The sequence below is a fragment of the Otolemur garnettii genome, unplaced genomic scaffold (genome assembly GCF_000181295.1).
Source record: "Otolemur garnettii isolate 467f Iridium unplaced genomic scaffold, OtoGar3 scaffold00011, whole genome shotgun sequence".
In the NCBI taxonomy this organism is placed as follows: domain Eukaryota; kingdom Metazoa; phylum Chordata; class Mammalia; order Primates; family Galagidae; genus Otolemur; species Otolemur garnettii.
Genome location: NW_003852406.1, coordinates 19,597,156 through 19,616,647, shown reverse-complemented (window position 1 = coordinate 19,616,647; position 19,492 = coordinate 19,597,156). Strand labels below are relative to the sequence as shown.

Sequence of the window (19,492 nt, the reverse complement as noted above, 5' to 3'; positions counted from 1 at the left end):
AAAAAAAAAAAAGGATTCTGAAATTTAAAGTCCTTTTTTCCTGTTAAGTTGTTTAAAAAAAAACTTAAGCCCAGCTAATTCCAAGTTACTGTTATGCTAAAAACTGCCCCTTTACTGAATGAAACCACAGACTTCTAGAGGAGAAGGATCCTTGTGTAGTAACTGACTCATATTACAGATCCAAAAATTGGGGCACAGAGAGATTGGTTAATTTGTCTAAGATCACATAGGTAAGCTGGGCTAAGACTGAAACCCAGGTTTTCTGACTGCTATCCCAGTTCTCTTCCCATTATTTGACTTTTTCATAATTTTATACACTATAATTGGAACATTAATTTTTTTTCAATTTTTTATTGTGAGAAAATATATATAGCATTAAACTATTAAATTTCAAAAAATCTTTTTGAATAGATGAATAATGCATGAATATGAAACAAAAATCAAAAGGTACACAAAGGTTTGTAGTGACAAGCCTCGTTCCCACTCCTAACTGCCGTCCCTCCCAGGTCCCCCCCTTGCAGCCAGCCACTATAAAGAATAAGGCATTTTAAGTAGACTGCTTTGGTCTAATAACATGCAGAAACTGACATTGTGTTGCATTATTCTTTATGAGTTGCAGTCTGGCCTAAGTTTAGAGAATGCCCAACAGAGAAAAAACATAAGCTGTGGAATTGGAATATGGAGAGATTTATGAATTGGATTTGAAAATTACCCAAAGTCTATGTTATTTCCAGTAATAAAAGTGAGGGTTTTTTTACAGCAGTAGTTTATTACTCAGATATTGCCTTTTGTACAAATAGCTTAAAGTATAAGAGCTCTCATGTATCCTTGTGACAGGTAAATCCCTGTTTGAGTATTGCATAACTGCATTCAACTGCTTTAAAATCAATTGCACATTGGCTAAAACAAAGAACCATGCTGATGTTTGAATGAACATCCTCAGGCTCTGAAACTGTCCGTACAGTACTCGGCATTGATCTGCTTCTCTAGGGTCTCTGAGCCTGCGCGGCCCACCTTGATGAAACCTCAATGTCCTGTCCTTGAGTTGGGCACACTCAGACATTTGGATGAAGCGAAGTGGGCTCTAGGAATACACGTGCCACTTTGACCACACTGCCACTGTTGAGGTTGCAGCAGCCTCTTTCTTACTGGTGCCCAGACCATGTAGCCTTAAAAGTATAGGATGAGTCCTGGGTTGATGAAAACCTACAGGCTAATACCCAGCAGGCCACACAGCTGGGGCTTGGCCCTGTTTAAAAGGCCAGTCTCCTCAGGTAAAAGGAAGAAAGAAGGAAAGGACAAAATTTCTCTTTTCTGATACCTCTGGGTGAGGAATACTGGTAACAGGTTTCTCCTGGCAGGGAGAAGGGTGTAGGAAGTTTGTAGGTGGTTTAGAGAAAGAGATGACAGTTCAAGGAAGGGATAGCGAGGGGAAAGGTGAGATGAGAGGAAACTGTCTTTTTGAGAGAGTAGTTCTTTGGCTTTTCTACTGTTAGACTTGAGAGTGTGGTTCCATTTTCTGCTTAAGACAATGTTATTCAAATTTCTCTGACCCTGAGACTCCTCCTGAAGGGCTTGGTAAAAGTTGGAATTCCCTGGCCTCTGTCCTAAAGATGCTGAGTCAGCGAGTCTGAGTGGCATCTCGGAACACAGGGGTAGTTTTAACAAGCTCTCCAGGTGGTTGTGGGGATAACTCCTGGATCAAGCCTGGCACTCACACTTTCATCAGTTCTAGATATTCTGCCCCAGATTTGTCCTCTGGGTAAATCTAAATATGAAAAGTACTGGAAACCTTAACTGCAGATGGCTCATTCATATCCAAATTAGAGCTTTATTTCAAAAAGGATGTCTATTCTGTCTCACCTGTTATTAATACCATGGTGTTGATTTTAAAAATGTATCTGATTGTTTAAAACAATGGAATATGAATGCATATTGACTATTAAGTGCTGTTAATCTCTGCAAATAGACCCACTGAGTGGCCTTTTGTTTGTTGGCCCTGCCATTATTGATATTTTTCACCTGAACTAATAGTCTGTGATTTTAAAAAAATTTATTCAGAATTGAGAATGTCTGATAACTAAAAATAACTTTTTTTCTGTTGAGACAGAGTCTTATTCTGTCCCCCTGAGTAGAGAGAGTGTCATGGCATCGTCATAGCTCATAGCAACCTCAAACTTGTTGGTGATCCTCTTACCTCAACCTCCCGAGTACTGGAACTGCAGACGTGTGGCACTATGCCTAGCTTGTTTTTCTATTTTTAATAGAAATGGGCTCTCGCTGTTGCTTAGGCTAGTCTTGAACTACTGAGGTCAAGCAGTCCACCCACCTTGGCCTCCCAGAATATTAGGATTTTTTTTTTAAATAAATAGTTATAAATTTGATAATGAAGAATTATCATCTTTGTTTTATCATCACAGCCATTTTCACAATTTAAAATGTAATGAAAGTTTTCAATGATTGTGGTTTTTTTTTTCTTCAGATAGGAATCAGGGCTTTAGCCTTCTCAACTCATTGGCTGGAACAAACCGTAGCACTGGGTCAACAGAGACACGTCACTCAGAGGTAAAGATTTTTCTTTGATCTTTTTTCTTCTTTGGTTTTAATTTCTCCTTGTTATTATGAATCTTTACACATGTATCATCTTTTCCTTTCCATTTAAAAGGTGGCACAGAATTTTAAAAATAGATGAAAGGAGATTCTAAAACAGCCCTATTATGCCTGGCACCTGTTGAGAGACGGCTAGAAGGATCAAGATATTTGTAGTTTGGGTTGTTCTGTGCTTTTTTGCTAAAGTGTTTCTTAAAATATGCTAGGATTTCCTTGGGGCATAAACTTGCTTCTAGGTCTTTAAATAGAAAATAAAATCGATGGTGCTTTTTTAGTATAAAAAGCCTATACAAATCCATGGCAAGGTCCCTGCCCTCAGTGAGCTTCTGATTTCAACCCTTTGTCCTCAGGAAGTTTGGGCCAGGGTTACCTTGGTCAGCATGCTGGGAGCAAGAGCAAATTATTCAGTGCCGCATTGTCTTTCTGGGGATCTTTTTATCAGCCTCTGAGATGTTTATGTTATGATTGTGTACATTTTTACATTTTGAGTATAACATGTTCTTGAATGAAACAAACAAAAACTTGTTGTTTTTGAGATAGAGTCTCACTTTGTTGCCCTGGGTAGAGTGCCGTGGCATCATAGCTTACAGCAACCTCAAACTCTTGGGGTTAAGTGATCCTTCTTGCCTTAGTCTCCTGAGTAAGTGGGACTATAGGCACCCACCACAATGCCCGGCTATTTTTAGAGATGGGGTCTCATTCTTGCTTAGGCTGGTCTCGAACTCCTGAGCGCAAGCAATCCAAAAACCATGTTTTAATAGTCTTTAGCAGAATCATACCACTTTCTACTTCTTCTTGAGGGAAAATACTCCTGGGTTAGTGAAGTTTTAGCCTTTTAATTTTTTTCATGTGATTTTACTCCATCTTTTTTCTTTCTTTGCCTCCAGCTCCTATCATTGCTTCTCTAAGACCAACCAGGGAGTGAAAGTGTGAACCTTTCTGGATTTAGTTCTGAAGTAGTCTATGTTAAATTGTTGCTTACGTGTATTTTCCTCAAACAGCAACCCCATTTGTCAGCTGCAGATAGGACCGAATCTCCTTCCAGTCATCGGGGAGGTGCATCTAATACAACAGATGCCCAAGATGATAGCATCATGGGTAAGTTCCTCCTTTGGCTACAAGCTTTGTGGAACTTGGAATAGATGTCTGGGAAGAAATTATTGAAGGGGGGAAACTGACTTGAAATGCTGAGAAGGGAAGAAAATTGATAGTGTATCAAAAATGAATGTGAGCCTTGCCAATGGCTGTCAGAAAAAGGGAGAAGAATAAATACATAACAAACATGTGGCCGCCATTTTCTTTTTGATTCTCTTAATTCAAATCATCTTAGCTAAGACAGAACCAAGTGGTGAAGCCAATTTATGGCTCTGTATTCTGCAGTTTTTTTCATAGTAGATAACAGTAGTCAGAATTGATGGTGACAAATTTATAAATCCTTTCTCATCCTTTTAAAGTTCTTTTATATCCACTTTCTTATTTGATTATGAAGTTTGGCAGAGAAGGTATTTTATGGAGATGAAGCTGAAGCCCAGAGAAGTGTAATGAATTGTCTAAGGATATCTAACAAGAAGAGCCTGGAACAGAAACTGGAGTCTAATCTACTGTCCAAAGCCAGAACGCCAAGGAGTTTAGTTGACAATAACTATAGATGTTGTTGGGGGAACTACTGATGTCACAGAGGGTTCAATGAATTTTCAAAACTATTTTTTTCTGATTATAAGTTAATCCATATAGAAAACTCAAAGTGATTAGTTTATTAGTTCTTTTAGAATAGAAACATATTAAGATGGAAAAGTTATGTATAATCTTTTTATAGTTTATTTAGCCTTCTCAATTGGATCCTTCCTACTGGCTTTTATTTATTTGTTTTTGTTTTTGAGACAGAGTCTCATTTTGGTACCCTTGGTCAAGTTCTGTGGCATCATAGCTCACAGCAACCTCAAACTCTTGAGGTCAAGTGATTCTCTTGCCTCAGCCTCCCAAGGAGCTGGGACTACAAGCACCCACCACAACACCTGGCTGTTTTTTTAGGGGTTTTCTCTTGTTCAGGCTGTTCTTGAACTCCTGAGCGTAAGCTGCCTTGACCTTTCAAAGTGCTAAGATTATAGGCGTGAGCCACTGCACCCAGCTTCCCTATTGGCTTTTAAACCTGCTAAAATTGCTGCCATTAAAACAAGCCATTAATCACACTGAAAGGGGTGGGGAAGACATGAACTAACCTAAGCAACTTTGGAAAACAGTACTCAGACTGAATACCGTAAGTTTAAAAACAAAAAGAACTGAACATAAAAACTGAACTCTATTTAATAAATTTGTTTCTCACAGCGATATGGGTTAGCATTTATGGAAATTACATAGATAATTCCTAATCCTAATTACTTTATACAGTTGTTGTCAGTAGCAGATGTGAAAATACTTGTATAGTAAAATACGGTATAAACCTTAGTCATTTATTGTTGAATCAGTGTACCATAGTAGATTGAGTTTGACCTCCACAGTTGGAAACACCTAAGTCTAGACCCATTTACTGGCTGTGACCTTGAGCAACTTCAACTCTGAGCTTTAGTTTTCTTGTTTTTAAAGTGGAAATAGTATACCTTACCTTATAACAATGTTGTTAAGAGTAAAATAAGTTGCTATTCATTTGTGAATAGCAGCCAGGCAGAGTGAGGCACACGTTGGGCATTAAGTCATTAGTGACTTTCATCAAAGCTGGCATAGCATCCATTGCCTTGGATTCTGTGGATTTAGCACATATATAAATAATGTGACAAATAATGTGACAAATCCTTATTTCAGATCCCATGTTAGATCTGGATATTCAGGAATTAGCCAGTCTTACTACTGGAGGAGGAGATTTGGAGAATTTTGAAAGACTATTTTCAAAGTTAAAGGAAATGAAAGGTAATCAGATCCATTGTTTAACACATTCCCATGTTGATGCTCATCTTTTTTATGTAATAGCATTTTATTTTGTAATCCTGGATTGGATTCTGTGCTCTGATCTTTGCTGTCTTGAGAAACTTAGCTGCTTGGGGGACTGTCATCCTCTGTTGGTAAAAAGTTCCCTGGGGAAAATTTTTCTTTCTTCGTTTTCTTCTTCTGTATCTGTTTCTTTCAATGTGTCTGATAAGGTGGAATCTGTAAGATCCCTACCAATTTACTCACATCATTTCCATATGGAATATTTGGAAGACTTAAATCTCCTAATAGCTGTAATGACTACACCATAAAAATGTCTTTGAAACCATTTCCCATCTTCTAGTCTTAAAAAGAATGCCCATACACTCCAGATTCTCTTGTTCTATTAGACAAATTTCCTAAGATATATTTTCTCCCTAGACAAGGCTGCGACACTTCCTCACGAGCAAAGAAAGTTGCATGCAGAAAAGGTGAGACAATCAGTCAGGTATTTATTGAGTACATACAAAAGGTCCAGTGCTATTATTATTACATGTCACAGTTGTATACTAAAGTGTTGTAGTGTGAGCTTTTTATTGGATATTAACTTATAACTAATTAAATGTTTATAAAATAACAATATAGTTGCTGCAGTCAAACCAAGATTTTTCAGATATGTGTTGAGGGATGTGGAACTTCATTGAGACTTAGAAAGTTTGCCTTCTTGACCACTAGGCCAGAAACAACTCTTAGTTGTTTGTTTTGTTACTTTGTATCAGCAATGAATACATGTTCTTGGCAAGTTAACACATGGTTGATGATAATTCCATTACATGAATATGTCATAATTTATCCAGTACCCTTTTAGGCCAGATGCATTTTTTGCTTTTATAAATAGTGAAGCTGTTCATAGCTATGTACACAACTCTGATTATATCCTTACTATAAATTTCTAAACATGGAAGTCATGGTCAAATGGCGTTCAGGGGTTTTGATTTATGTTGATAGTAGGCCGCAGGGCAAAGTGTAGACTTTAGGTGAGTTCAAGGTATGACATAAGAAACAAGCTTAAATTTAGCTATTGCCTAAACTTTGTTGCATACTTCTCTCCACAGGTGGCCAAAGCATTCTGGATGGCTATTGGGGGAGACAGAGATGAAATTGAAGGCCTTTCTTCTGATGAAGAGCATTAAATTATTCTTACTAGGTTTGACGAACAAGGATTCTAGCTCTATCCAAGATAACTTCCATACTCAGTCTAGTCATATTTTGCTGAAATTCCCATTATCATGTTGGCTGTTTATAATTTTAGTTTTTAGTAGAGCATTAAGAAGTGATCTTTTTCCCCTCAGTATATTTTAAGAGAGTGAGGAGTATAATGATAATAACAAGTGATAATTTCTCATATATACCTTTTTTATTCTAGAAATGGGGGTAGAATGAGTTTCAGAGGTCTGTGTCATTTACCTAGATTGAAGAAGAAAACCACCAAGTCATTCCTGGTCAGCCTTTTAAGTAGCATTCTCTACATTCAAACTTGGTAGTACACATCAGGAGCTGGCTTATCTCAGCTTTCCTGGGTGTTTTAGGTTTTCTCCATTTAAGAAGCTTGTGGCTCAGAGTTACGCTTTTAGGGGGACAAAAAGAGGGAACTGCAAAATTGATTTGTGTTATAGATGGGATCAAAGTCAGTGGCCAACAGGTTAGTCTCTAATTAAAAAAAAAAACAAAACTTCTGTTCATTCGAAGTATGGTATCTGAGTTTATGCTAGGAAGAATTAAAAAACCAGTGTGAACTTTTATTTAGACCATTATAAATGTAGCAAAAGTTTCCTATTCTGGTGGGGATAAAACCCCTCTAAACTGAGTTATGGGGAAGAGGTGTGTGTGTGTAAGAAAGAATCTCAAAGGAATCCCTGTGTAGGTCATGGAAACAGTAAGTGATTATATACTGAGATTTTTGCATTAGCATTATCATGAAAAACTCTTCTTAGAGTTCTCCCCTGCTATTTGAGATGCCAGGGCTGTGTTGTCATACTTCATACCCTCAAAACAAGGCAAGTGTCCCCCTTCTTTCTCTTTCAAAGCCAAACAGAGATCACTGCCAAAAATAGCAATAGTAGGGGTGGTTGAGGATGTGAAATGTTAGGCAGTGGATTCCTGAGCACCTTGTTTTACTTGCAGCATTGATGGCCCCTCTGCAGCCTTCTAGAACTGGAGCCCTGTGGGAATACCCTTTGCTCTTTATCCTTTGTCTTGTTCCACTGGGTCAGCCCCAAATGCTGATTGCCAAAGAAAGTTTCTAAAGGAAGAGTGGAAAGTACAGCAAATAAAAATCCTTTTTTCTGTTTTTGTAGACACTTCCATAATGTATATCATTGTCCTTCACTGTTACAGTTACTGCCACAGCTCTAAGATGGCACTGACCAGGGTGGGTGGAAGGCACCAGCATGTGGGCTGAGAACTGCTTCTGGCTTAGTGCGGGCTCTGGAACAGTTCACACAACATGAAAGGAACACGGGGAAGGTCAGGAGCAGGAACAAAGTTCACACCCACTCCAGGTATCACTTATGAGAACTGAGGAACCTGATACAGATGGCAGAAGGAATGGAATGAGACAAGGGCCAGCTGGCCAGAGTGACTGTAGGGGCCTCTGAGCAACCCCTCAGTAACTAGGGTGCTTGGGAAGAGGCATTCTGGGGAACGCTGGCAGCTGTCTTGCTTAGGAACCTAATCTTGCCCCTCTTTTTTTGTAAACTGGTCAGAAGGACTTTCAGTCTATGGTTTACCACTATGGTTTACCACCACCTTGCCACCACCTGTTTTTTTTTTTTTTTTTTTTAAGACTGGTCAGAAGGACTTTCAGTCTATGGTTTACCACTATGGTTTACCACCACCTTGCCACCACCTGTTTTTTTTTTTTTTTTTTTTTGAGGCAACTGTATTAAGGAAGTTGGACCTAGGGTTACAAAATGGTTCTGTTAAACTGTGGAAAGATTTAGAAAATATATTGGGCCACGTGGTTAGGAAAAACAGACTAGAAAAAGCTATGAACTTGATTTTGTGAATTAAAGATGGGTGATTAAAATATGATTTATTTATACAGTCTGCTAATGTGTATTATTATGTTTTTGTTGTTTTTCAGTAGGGGAGGGCAAGTGGGAGAAGCTTTATGTCCTTCATTGAGTTAGACATACTTAGTGAGTAGTCTAGGAATTTATTAAGGTCACTACTTTGGAATCCACTATTCCTAGGTAGAATACATATCACCATGTTTTTAAGACCTCAGCTGTCTGGGGATATTGGTCTCTACTAGGGGATGCCTGAGATGAAAGTATCTAGTGGTACCTACTAAGACCCACATTAGGAAGAGTGATCATGAGCTAGCATTGCAGTAACAATCACAGTCAATATAAAAAGCAACCTATGTGCATGTCCCCATGAGTTATCATGGACCGTCCAGCTGGGATGTAAAATAAGAGACTTGGCTTTTTCTGTTGTGTATTTGTAAAGTATGGTTTGTGTCTGATGAATATGATGGCAAAGTTCAAAGATGAGTGTTGGAAGGTAGGGAGATACAAGAATAAACCTTTTTCCCCCTGTGAAAACCATGTGTTATATAATAATTTTAGAGTGATGAAGACATAGATATTTTTATAATTTTAAAATATGCTCGCCTGCCAGAGTATGAGAAGATTGACAGAACCAGTTTGCTTGCTCTCTATTTATAAAACTTGGCCACATCTGATTCAGAGGAGCTAGAGATTCAGGGAAGCTAGACTTAGATGGTTGAGTAATATGGGATGTGGTTCAAGGACCATAGAGCATGTCAGGCCATTCCTGCAAACGACTGTAACACGTGAAATGTGATAGATAGCTAATTTCATGTTATCACTGAGAAGAGGTAGGGATAAACATTTTTGCTGAGGCGTGTCAGATTTCCTGTAACCTTTGGCCAATCTCTGAACAATAGCCACTGAGAGAGCACGTGGAGAGTGCCTTGCCTTGCCTGCCATGGAAAAACAATCTTAGAAGAATCACTGTCTAAGGGTAAGATGAGAGCTCTGCAAACTATTCTGAGCTTGAGTGTTTGCTGATGCAAAGCTAAATTTAGCTGACATGTGTCCAGTGTGGTCAGAGGCTCTGATTCATTGAACATTTTGATTGATGGAGACAGTTTTAGTGGATGCTGTAAGAGTTAGACTTGCTCGTCACTGTCCCCTCCAAATTTTACAATGGGCAGTTTAGTTACAGCATTATATCATTACGTGCCAAATTTTAATAAGTGGAAAAAGGGTAAAAACTCTGGTCAAGTGTACTGACCCTAGTGCCGTATCACTATAAGGTTAGTTTGAAAATAACACCCTGTCAACTTTCCCATAATTTGTATGTCTCATAAAAGTAGAATGCTAATTATACAGGGTGAATTTCTCAGTTTCTCAGATTCCACTTGGAGTTTAGCGAACCATCCTTGCATATCTTTGGCAGGTAAGCTCTTACACAAAGTGTCTTCAAAATTTTCTAAGTTTCGTATTTTGGCATTGTTTACACTTGTCCTTAACGTCACAAGTCTTCCTCTTAACATAGGTGTCTGTATTCAGAGTCAGGTTCTAGCAGAGGATGTATCTTGCTCCATTCTAAGTTCTTCCTCTGACCTGCAGACTGAAGAATTAACAAAAGAAGCCGTAGCAATTGCACAATAGCTATTGGACTACTGAGCCCCATTCCAACTGTAGTGATTCACAGTTCTACTTTGTTTCATTTTAGAAAAATATTGATTCAAAACCTGGACAAATTGATTATTACTGCATCTTTGGAACACAGGTTTGGGGAGAAAAAATTTTTTTTCTTCTAAACCCTTTTTTATATATCTGTTGATAAGCCTAAATGCTCCCCACAACTGCAAAGCTGGGAGGCATTGATAACTAACTGCTCATGCCCACTTTACTGACTAGGAAAGCCTCCCTGTCTCTCTTCTAGGAAGGAAGGAACCAGTTACTACCTCTACCCAGGGGGTTTTAAGGCCATGATAATGTGGGCTTAGTAAAGCCTAGGGTAGGAATTCTATTGGAAATAGCAGTATAGTTAGGAGAAAGAACACTCTTTTAATCTGAAGTCCAAGGACAGCCTGCACCAGTGCTGCCTCCCCAGGAAGATTCTCAGGAAGTTAATGGCAAAGTTAGATGGCCTTAAGTTCCGTTACCCTGGTGAGAGCAGATGCAAGGATTCAAGGGCTAGCTAACATTGACTGTGAAGTTTGTTGGATTGCCAGACTCTGAGCTAGGTGTAGTGGAGGATACCAACTTGAGTAAGAACGTAGTTTATCTTTTCCAGAAGCTTAAAATCCAATTCAGGTGGGAGGAAGGGGAGAGCAAGACAAGATCATAAAAGAGAATGCCTGGCAGAATGTGAAAAGTGCTCTGACCAGTCTTAATTGCTGTGAGAGGAAGACAGTTTAAGTGTATCTTAGAGCAGTCATTCTCAAACTTGAAATCATACCAGAATCACCTGGAAGGTCCACCCTCAAGTTTCTGATCCAGTAGGTCTGGGGTGAAGCATGAGAATTTGCATTTCTAATCCCCCAGGAAATACAGATGCTGCAGGTTTGGGACCTTTGAGAACCACTGACTTCAGGGAAGTAGTGCTTGAATTGAGCAAGGATAAAGAATTTGGGCAGATAGGTAAGTGGAGGCAGCAAAGTTTTTAGTGGAAGTTGCGGCATAGGAATAAGAGCTAGAAAAACCTGGTAGTTACTTAAGAGAAATGGTGGTAGATAAGGGTGGATTTTGGAGAGGGCCTTGAAATACTGTAGTATGGAGTCTATACTGACTCTGGAGGTGACTGAGGAGCCAAAGGTTTTGAGCAGAGAAAGCATCTAAGCATAATTACAATCCAGGAAAGTTTGGCATCCATATTAGCAGTTGTGTTGAGAAGGATGCTGAGGCTGAGAATAGACACAGCACTTTGGTGGTTTTTGCCATGGATGGAGAAATTGAGAATGATGGTATTCCTTCAATCACGTGTAAGGATTTATTACAGGACAGTACAGTGGGAAGGGATACAAAGGTAACTGCTAAGGTAGGATTTACAAGACATGGGCAATGACCGAGTCACTTATTTAGCAAGAGTAAAGTGGCCAAAAGAAGCCAGGGATACCAGCATAAAATGGAAAACCACTCACAGAACACGTGGCAGAGCAGCCTGTACAGAGATGTTCAAGAAAGGCTTCCTGGAGATGCCTGAACTGAGTCACAAAGCATTACCGAGCGTTATCCAGGGGAACTGGCGGTATGTGCCTAAGGTGAGGAGCGGTGCTATAGGCTGGGGAAGAGAGGCTGATGTATAAGCAGAGGGAAGAGCACAAGAAGGGTGATCCACAAGGAACTGTGAATCACTGCGTTGCAGAGTGGCAGGAAGTGGCAGGAGGCAGAAGGGGCAAATGACGGGGTTGGGGGGCGGGGGACAAGCATTCCGAAGTAAAGACCTCAGAGTGTATGCTGTGGACTGGGTGACCAGTGAAGGTCTGATAGGTTACTAGGACAGTGTGAATGACACATTTACAGGAAAGCAGTCTGGAGGGTGGAGAACCATCAGGACACTAGTGCAGTTGTCCCAGGGCTAGGGACCTGCAGTACAGGGCAGTGCAAGCATGTACTAGAGCAGAGAGATGGGAGACACAGGCCTGCTAGCAGGTAGGGAACGAGGGAGTGGTGGACATCTGTGACTTCTGTGGATGTAGCTTAGGTAAGTGGTCATGCCAGAAATGGAGCTGGAGACCAGAGGAAAGGGTGATGGCTTATTAGGGAAATGGATTCTGGTTTTGAAATTGTCAGTTTGAGGTATTTGTGGACCCTCCAGGTGCCAGTAGCCAGCAGGCTGTTGGGCATGAGTCTGTAGCTCAGGATTGATGTCTGGGCTATAAGTACTAATTTGGGAGCCATTAGCATTTATGTGGCTTGAAATCACGTAGGGAGGAATGTTGAGAATGTACAGTGGTCTGGGAGCACTAACAAGGAAGTAGGGAGAAGAGGTATAGGCCCAAGAAAAAGAGCAGATCATAGTGGAGGGCCAAAGAGAACTGGGAAGCTCAGGGAGCGGGACCTTCCCAAAAGGAGCGTTGTCACAAAGGAGGGCAGCCGTGGTGGAGAGTGAATGAGCTGCTTATGACTTGGGAAATGGGAGGGGAGAGGCTGCTGATACAAACTGGGGAGGTGGGAACGGGCTGGCTCAGGTATGGTGGGCCTGTGAGGTTTTGGATCACGTCTAACAGGTAGCTGGACTTTGAAGTTGTGGTGCTTAAGGCATAGACTGGGTCAAAGGGGCCAATTTGAGAGTCTACTGTTGAGAAGTACAGACAACATAAAACCTTGGGGAAAGTCCTTCAGGGGCAGGGAGGTGGAAGACCTGACCAAAGAATAATCACAGGCAAGAATCTGGGCAGTGCCTGTGGCTCAAAGGAGTAGGGCGCTGGCCCCATATGCCGGAGGTGGCAGGTTCAAACCCAGCCCTGGCCAAAAACTGCAAAAAAACCAAAAAACAAAAAGGCAAGAATCTGATGCAGTTCCTGGAGGCCCAATCTAACGGCCCTTACTGTGGAATCTGCCTCCTCCTGGTAAGGGAGGGGTTTGGACTCTGGTGAGGTCCTTAGAAGGAAGACTCCTGTAGAAGTGGCTACGCTAAAGGATTATTATAGCTGCCATTTTGTCATTCTCCCCCAAATTCTTTTTATTCAAACTCTTAAAGACTAAATGGCATCTTACATTTTTAATCACCTTGTTTCTTTATCCACATCTTATGAAGTCAGTGTAAACAATTTTAAAGTCCCTTTTTCCTTGGGAGTTTGAATTGAGAATTAATTTTCACAGGAGCTAATAGTCAATCTGAGCTGGGAAGTGGAAAACATGTCACTTGTGAATCTAAAACTACCTCCACACCTATAGGAAGACTGATCTGGTAGCACATAGGACACAGTGATAGAATGGAAGAGGCAGGCTAGGAGAGGGGTGGCAGGGCTCCAGTTAGGGTGGTGGCATTCAATCATTTGCCAAAGGCTTTTGGTTGCAGGAGGAATGAATGCAAAATGGCACTGCCAAGATGGCACCAATGGGGACTTTTGCAGTGTCCAGATGTGGGGAGCAGGGACATCTACCAACTGGGAAGTTTGACCTCTGCACAGATGGCCCAGGTGCTCCTGTCTCTGCTAGACTGGCTAGCACTGCATGTTGCCCTTGGTGAGGGCAGCGGGTATTACAGGAGGAGTGGCAGAGTGGCCTGGCATGTTATCAAAGTACACCTGGGCTTGTAGACAAGAGTCCCCTGGTTCTCCAGAACGCTGAAGCCCTGAGACCCCACCGGGCTCCCCTTTAAATCTTCCCTCCACCCAGAGTCAGCAGCAAGAATCACAGCTTCTGGGACAGGAGCTTTTCCGTGAAAAGTTTATTAGAAGGCCACTTACAAGAGAGAGGACACAGATCTTTAAAGATAGATGTACAATGCTTAAACAAACAGGTACTCTGCTTTTAAAATATAAAAGTTAGAAAAGTCTAAAACACTATAAATACATACATGCTTTTTACAAAGATATTAAAAGGTCACGCTGGCTGAACAATGAAGGTAATCAACATCCTCCATGTTCTGTCCTCCACCCCCCACACACCAAAACAAGAGTCCGGAACAGCTGAGTTGCTGCAGCAGCAGTACAGGTGAGTGAAGGCTTCTTGACTAGAGATGGCTCCATCTCTCTGTGTAAAGTGTCTGCCCCTTGGAAGGGACAGGGGCTTGGTTCAGAGAACCTCTGTAGAAGGGCCTAGATTTGACTCAGAACTGCCTGTTTTTACACGCTGCCACCCAAGTAGCCAGCCTGGTTTGGAGTTTCTGGATGCTGAGCCAAAAAGTCACTACCCTCTCCACCAACGTTCAGAACTGGCTGTGCCCCAACTCTTCTAGCCACTGTCCTTGGGAGGAGAGACCTTTCCAACTTTCTTTAAAAAATTAAATAGTTATCTGTTGAATGGTTTTAAGAAATTATTACATAAATATAAAAACACCAGAATACTAGAGTATACATTATTTCTGCATTAATAAAAAAAAGAAAATCCATTATAGAATCACTGAGAATTTCTAGATCCAGTTTATATGAGAGGCAAGTTTCTTTTATGAGATAGCTGCGTTTCTGAAAAGTTGCCTGTATAGCAAGTCACTGTCTCACTGACTGGAAACTCCCATCACAGATGCTTCATCTTCAGTGTCGACCCCTTTCCTCTGGAGGACATTTTTATACTTTCCTTACCCACCCACCTTGAGAAGCAGCTGATGCTCCTTAAAAGGGTGATGCCCACCGTGAAGACTATTACTTGAAGGGGTGCTACAGGGAACATTTGTCAGGCAAAGAAAAATGATACAGCTTAGCTGTGTTGAGGTTTTCTGGTAAAATGGAAACATGGATACATTTTGGCAAAACTCCCATCTCTAGCCAAGTTACACAGAAACAGGGTCCAGAGCTAGACCTGTGCTCTTTGTGTAGCCCCCTTGGTAAACAGATCCTTGAACAGCCTGCAGATTCCTCTCCCTCCATGGTCTACTGTGAGCTCCGGCCCTGCTAGAGCCCATCATGGAGCTTCAGAGGTGGCAGCTCGGAGCTAAGAATGAAATCAGATACTTGCCTTCTCCCCAGACTACTCACATACATGCGTGACAGGCACGTACTGCTTAAAGAAAACCTGTGGTTTGAGTAAAAGCATTTAGCCTGGAGTCTGTCCAAACTCTAAGAAACCAAGGAAAAATGGAGAAAAACAAAATAAACTCAGCACATGGTATGTGCTACAGCTCATTTCAATACATTAACAATGATTTAAAAAAAGTAATCACCACAGTCAATAAAAAAATACAACAGACAACATAAGGACAACGGAAAGTCTGCCCGCAGCCTTGCCCTCATGTGTGTTCTTCCTAAGAGTCAAAGTCCCTGCTCCTGACTTCGGGCTTGTCTCAAAATGTCAGACCTACAGCCTGCCAGGGAGGTGGCCAACTGCGATGATGTTCCAGCACAGGCCTGTAATCCAAACCCACTGGGTAGCTGCATACGTATGTGCTGGAAGGCTCTAAGTTACTAAATAAAGTTGGGAAGAAGAGGGCTGGGGGTGGTGGTGGAAGGGAAACAAAAGTTGGCTCCTTGGGAGGTGCGAAAGACAAGGATCTATGCCCTGATGCTACTACACTCGGTCAGTGTCAGCACAAGCCATAAGGTAATGGTGATGTCATGGCAGACCCCAGGGCGGGGGTGGGAGGACAACACACGTGGTCTTGTTGCCTAGATGAGCTATACTTGGAACTGCTATCTGGCAGCCACTCACAGCTCCTAAGAAACAGCCCTGGTTTCCTCTTGCCCCTTTCAACTTTCCTGTAAAAAAGTTTTTTAATGTACAAATGTCATTCATACCATAGGATTTTAAACCTAAGAAAACTAGTTTTGTGACTTAAAGGAAGGACACTATGCCCAAAGCACCACCTACGCAGCATCTATGATGGGAATGGCACCACTTCCCAGCCTCCTAAGTATGGCCAAATTTGTTTTCAGTGATGTCAAAGATAGGCTTGCCTACAATCTCCTCACATGTCCTCCTCTGGTAGTCTATAAAGAAAGGGCCAAGGAAGTAGTAGCCTTTAGAAGAATACAAAACTGACACTTCTCACTCCTAGAAGCAGCCTTCTGGTCCAAGCACTGAATGTTCTAAGACACCATCCAAATGTGTAATTTTCATCACATTTGAGGTGTGTAACTTGTTCAAAGTATACATTGTCTTCCCTTCACCTGGAATGAGATAGGCCTTCCACAGATGACAGGATTATCAGAACTGGGCTGCACCTGAAGCTAGTTCCCAAGCACCTGGGGGATAGCTATGTGCCTCCTGGGATGGTCAGTGTAGCAGGTGTAGAAAGCAGGCCCTCAGACTGCTGTTCAAGGGTTTTAGGAGAGGGACCGGGATTATTCCCAAAGAAGTCAAAACAGAATATTTGTGCCCTGGGTCTCGGAGCTGACTGGGAGCATAATGCACACACAGGTTCGGGGGTCTTCCTGTGTTTGTAAGAAGCAGCCCACAGATCATTTCATGCTAAGCACGTACTTCAGACCCACAAACCTTGGCTCTCTCAGAGGAAGTAAGGGGTTTCATGTTTTCTTTGGGTTCTGTGTCAATATTCCCGCGGCAAGACTCACACACATCTGGCGAGGTACTCCTCTGTTCTCTTCCTGTGTCCTCAGGAGACTCAGGGAGCAGCTCCCCTACCTGGAAACCTCAAGGCTACAGCTTTAGAGGCACAGGCTCCTGCAGAAGAAGTACCAAGAAGCCCCTACATCTTCCTACAGCATCAGAAATTTCATCACATTTGAGATTAATAATCTGCCCAAAGTATACACTTTCTTCCTTTCACTTGGAATAAGACAGGACTTCCATAGGAAATCCTTTCATTTTTCCTGATATAAATCCATGCAAAAATGTGGGACGAGTCATTTCATACCAAAACAGCAGCAAAGAATAAAGTACCAATTGAAAGTGGCAATTCTGTCTGCTGTATTCTGCAAAAGGCCAGTAAAGACGAAGGCTCTTTTTTCTTTTTTCCAGTTGCAATAATTTATACTAGTTTTCTCTCTAATTGCCACTGGGAGCAGTACTTACTACACAATATAACTGTTGTAGTTGCCACTGATGCTCCTCTACTGTGAGCTAGATAATCTCATATCCCAGGGGAAAGATGACAGAACTCTTAGCACCAAGCCTGCAATTTTCAAAGGTGTAAAAAAATTTTAATAGCCCTTTTCATTTGCCTATGTTGGCCTGAGATTTTTCCCTTCTGGTGAATTTGCTTCTGTAAATTTCAGCTTCCATAAGTGCTGGCAGGTGTCTCCTCAACAAAAACCTGGAAAAGCTTCCCCTTGGGAAAGAGAAGGGAGAGACGTAGTTGCTGGGACTTGCTCTGGTTTCCCAAAGTGCCAACCCAGGATTTTTTTTTTAAATATAAAACAAACATTTAAAAGAACATATGATAAAGTTGATTTAATTACCGCAACTGACGACATAAACCATATAGCCATATGCATCAGAATCTGGAGTGAGCTCTTACAGATGACCAGGGACGCCCTCAGGATGGTGTGGCCTCAGCCTAAAACACCATACTGAGACCACGGCCTCCTGCTTCCTGTGAACACTTACCATCATTCAAATCTCTTTGAGATTAATGTGATAATGGAAACTATACACTGCATCGCACTGAGCCTCAGCAGATCCTTCCAACTTTTCAAAGTGAAAAAGGACATGTTAAAGTTTTTAAAGAAGAGGTGGCTCTCACCAATTCCCACTGTCCGGTGCACATGTTCTGCTGAATATGTGACAATCAGTATGTTCCCAGAGAGGAGGGAGACTGACAAGCCTCCTCCCTATCCCAAGTCCCTCTGGCTCCTGAGGCTTAGGGGTCTGCTGGAGTGGTGAGGCTTGGTCAGGAGTGCTCACTTGAAGCTTTGTCAGAAGTGCTGAGAGCTGGGCATGAGGCCTGTTCATGACCCTGCAGGCTTTTCCTACCAAGAACACCCTTCCAAGGTGAACTCTACAATCCAGTCCTGGACAGAAGGGCATTTCCAGTTGGACTGTGACATCCCAGACAGCTATCATTAAAAAAAGAAGGAGGCTGAGGGAGGGGCAGAAACACTACCTGTTCTGTTCACTCAAGCCACCAGAGCAGAAGCCACTTCTTGCCCTTCAAGCTGGCGCCAAAAGGCAAGTATGTTCAGCAGACACAGCTGTTCATAAAATCCACCTCCGGGTTTGCTTTTGTGTTTTGGAAAACAGGTTGGTGCCACTTTAGTTCAGGGAGAAAACCTTCTTCCTTGACAACAATGGGTTGAATAGAGTTCCAATTTTCTCCACTTGCCACATGGCCATTTTCCCCAAGCCCGCCCTCCCCACCCTCCCCCTTCACACCAGATGTCTCTAAGACACGCTAGAACAGCGGATGCTTGGGGAGCCCATCTGGGTAAGGACCTTGTCAAGCCACTGCAAAGGTCCGTTCAGGTGCAGCTCAATCCAGCAGGGGGTGCTGGTCACTGTCTGTCTCCTGCAAGAAACAGGGAAAGGGGGAGAGTAGGAGACTTGAAAAATGTTCAGAAGGGCACACAAATCAGAACACCTTTTTCTGCTTTGATGACAGTCTTTCTCCCAAAGTCAGAGATACATGCTACCTTGTTAGACAATGCCCTAGAAGAGGTGCCAATAACTTGATGAAACTACCAAGCCAAACTCCTCTAAGGAGGGAGGGCTTGGAGTAAAATCAAGTTCTCGAGGGGGAAGAAGTGGACCTTAAAGAGTTAAACACATAAAAAGTCAATCCAGGGTACCCCAAAGGCACACAATTACAGTGACAAGCCCCCTAGTGGAGGACCTCCAGCCTGAACAAAGGTCTCCCTGGCTCCCATTTGTACCAAATGGGCACCTGTAAGTTCCCCCATTTCCAGATCCAGCCCAGCAGGCTGCAATGACGTATGTCTGTCTGATTGAGGCGTGTTTTTTACAAAGTGCCGACAGAGTCCACATGCCTTCAGTTCCCAATGTGCTGATATAATTCCCATCTACGGCCTTATTTTGGAAAATCTTACAAGCAGAGCGAGCCATGGAACAATTACTGGAAAAAACCAAGGCACACCACACGTTTCTTTTCCCCAAAGCGCTTTGTCTAATTTCAGGCTAGTTGATGACGCAGCTCGCAGGCGGGCTCCCAAAGGCCTCTGCTGAGCAGAGGCTATCTGCTGAGGCCGGAGTCACTGGTGCCAGCTGGAGGTGAGAGTCATGGGCCCTGGGCCTTGCTTTCGGCCACCTCACAGAGGGAGAACTGAAACCTTAGTCTCCTTGGCCCAAGAGGCAGAAGGAGGGCAAGACTATTCTGGGAAGGGGCTATACCCACCACTAGGCTGCCGTGCATGCTGCCAGGCAGC

General features: G+C 42.2%; 2 protein-coding genes across 2 annotated transcripts in view; one reads left to right on the top strand and one right to left on the bottom strand.

Annotated features, from left to right (window-relative positions):
• AAGAB (alpha and gamma adaptin binding protein) overlaps positions 1 to 7,875 on the top strand; it is a 41,689-nt gene extending 33,814 nt beyond the window's left edge. Inside the window, exons 6-10 of the mRNA XM_003784453.3 lie at positions 2,483 to 2,565; positions 3,612 to 3,708; positions 5,410 to 5,514; positions 5,953 to 6,002; positions 6,627 to 7,875. Of these exons, the coding sequence (XP_003784501.1) occupies positions 2,483 to 2,565; positions 3,612 to 3,708; positions 5,410 to 5,514; positions 5,953 to 6,002; positions 6,627 to 6,704 (413 nt within the window). The 3' untranslated portion in view covers positions 6,705 to 7,875. The remainder of the gene's footprint in view (positions 1 to 2,482; positions 2,566 to 3,611; positions 3,709 to 5,409; positions 5,515 to 5,952; positions 6,003 to 6,626) is intronic.
• Positions 7,876 to 17,122: 9,247 nt separating this feature from the next.
• The window catches only part of SMAD3 (SMAD family member 3), a 117,445-nt gene continuing 115,075 nt past the window's right edge, over positions 17,123 to 19,492 (bottom strand). Inside the window, exon 9 of the mRNA XM_012801929.2 lies at positions 17,123 to 18,618. Within this exon, the coding sequence (XP_012657383.1) occupies positions 18,495 to 18,618 (124 nt within the window). The 3' untranslated portion in view covers positions 17,123 to 18,494. The remainder of the gene's footprint in view (positions 18,619 to 19,492) is intronic.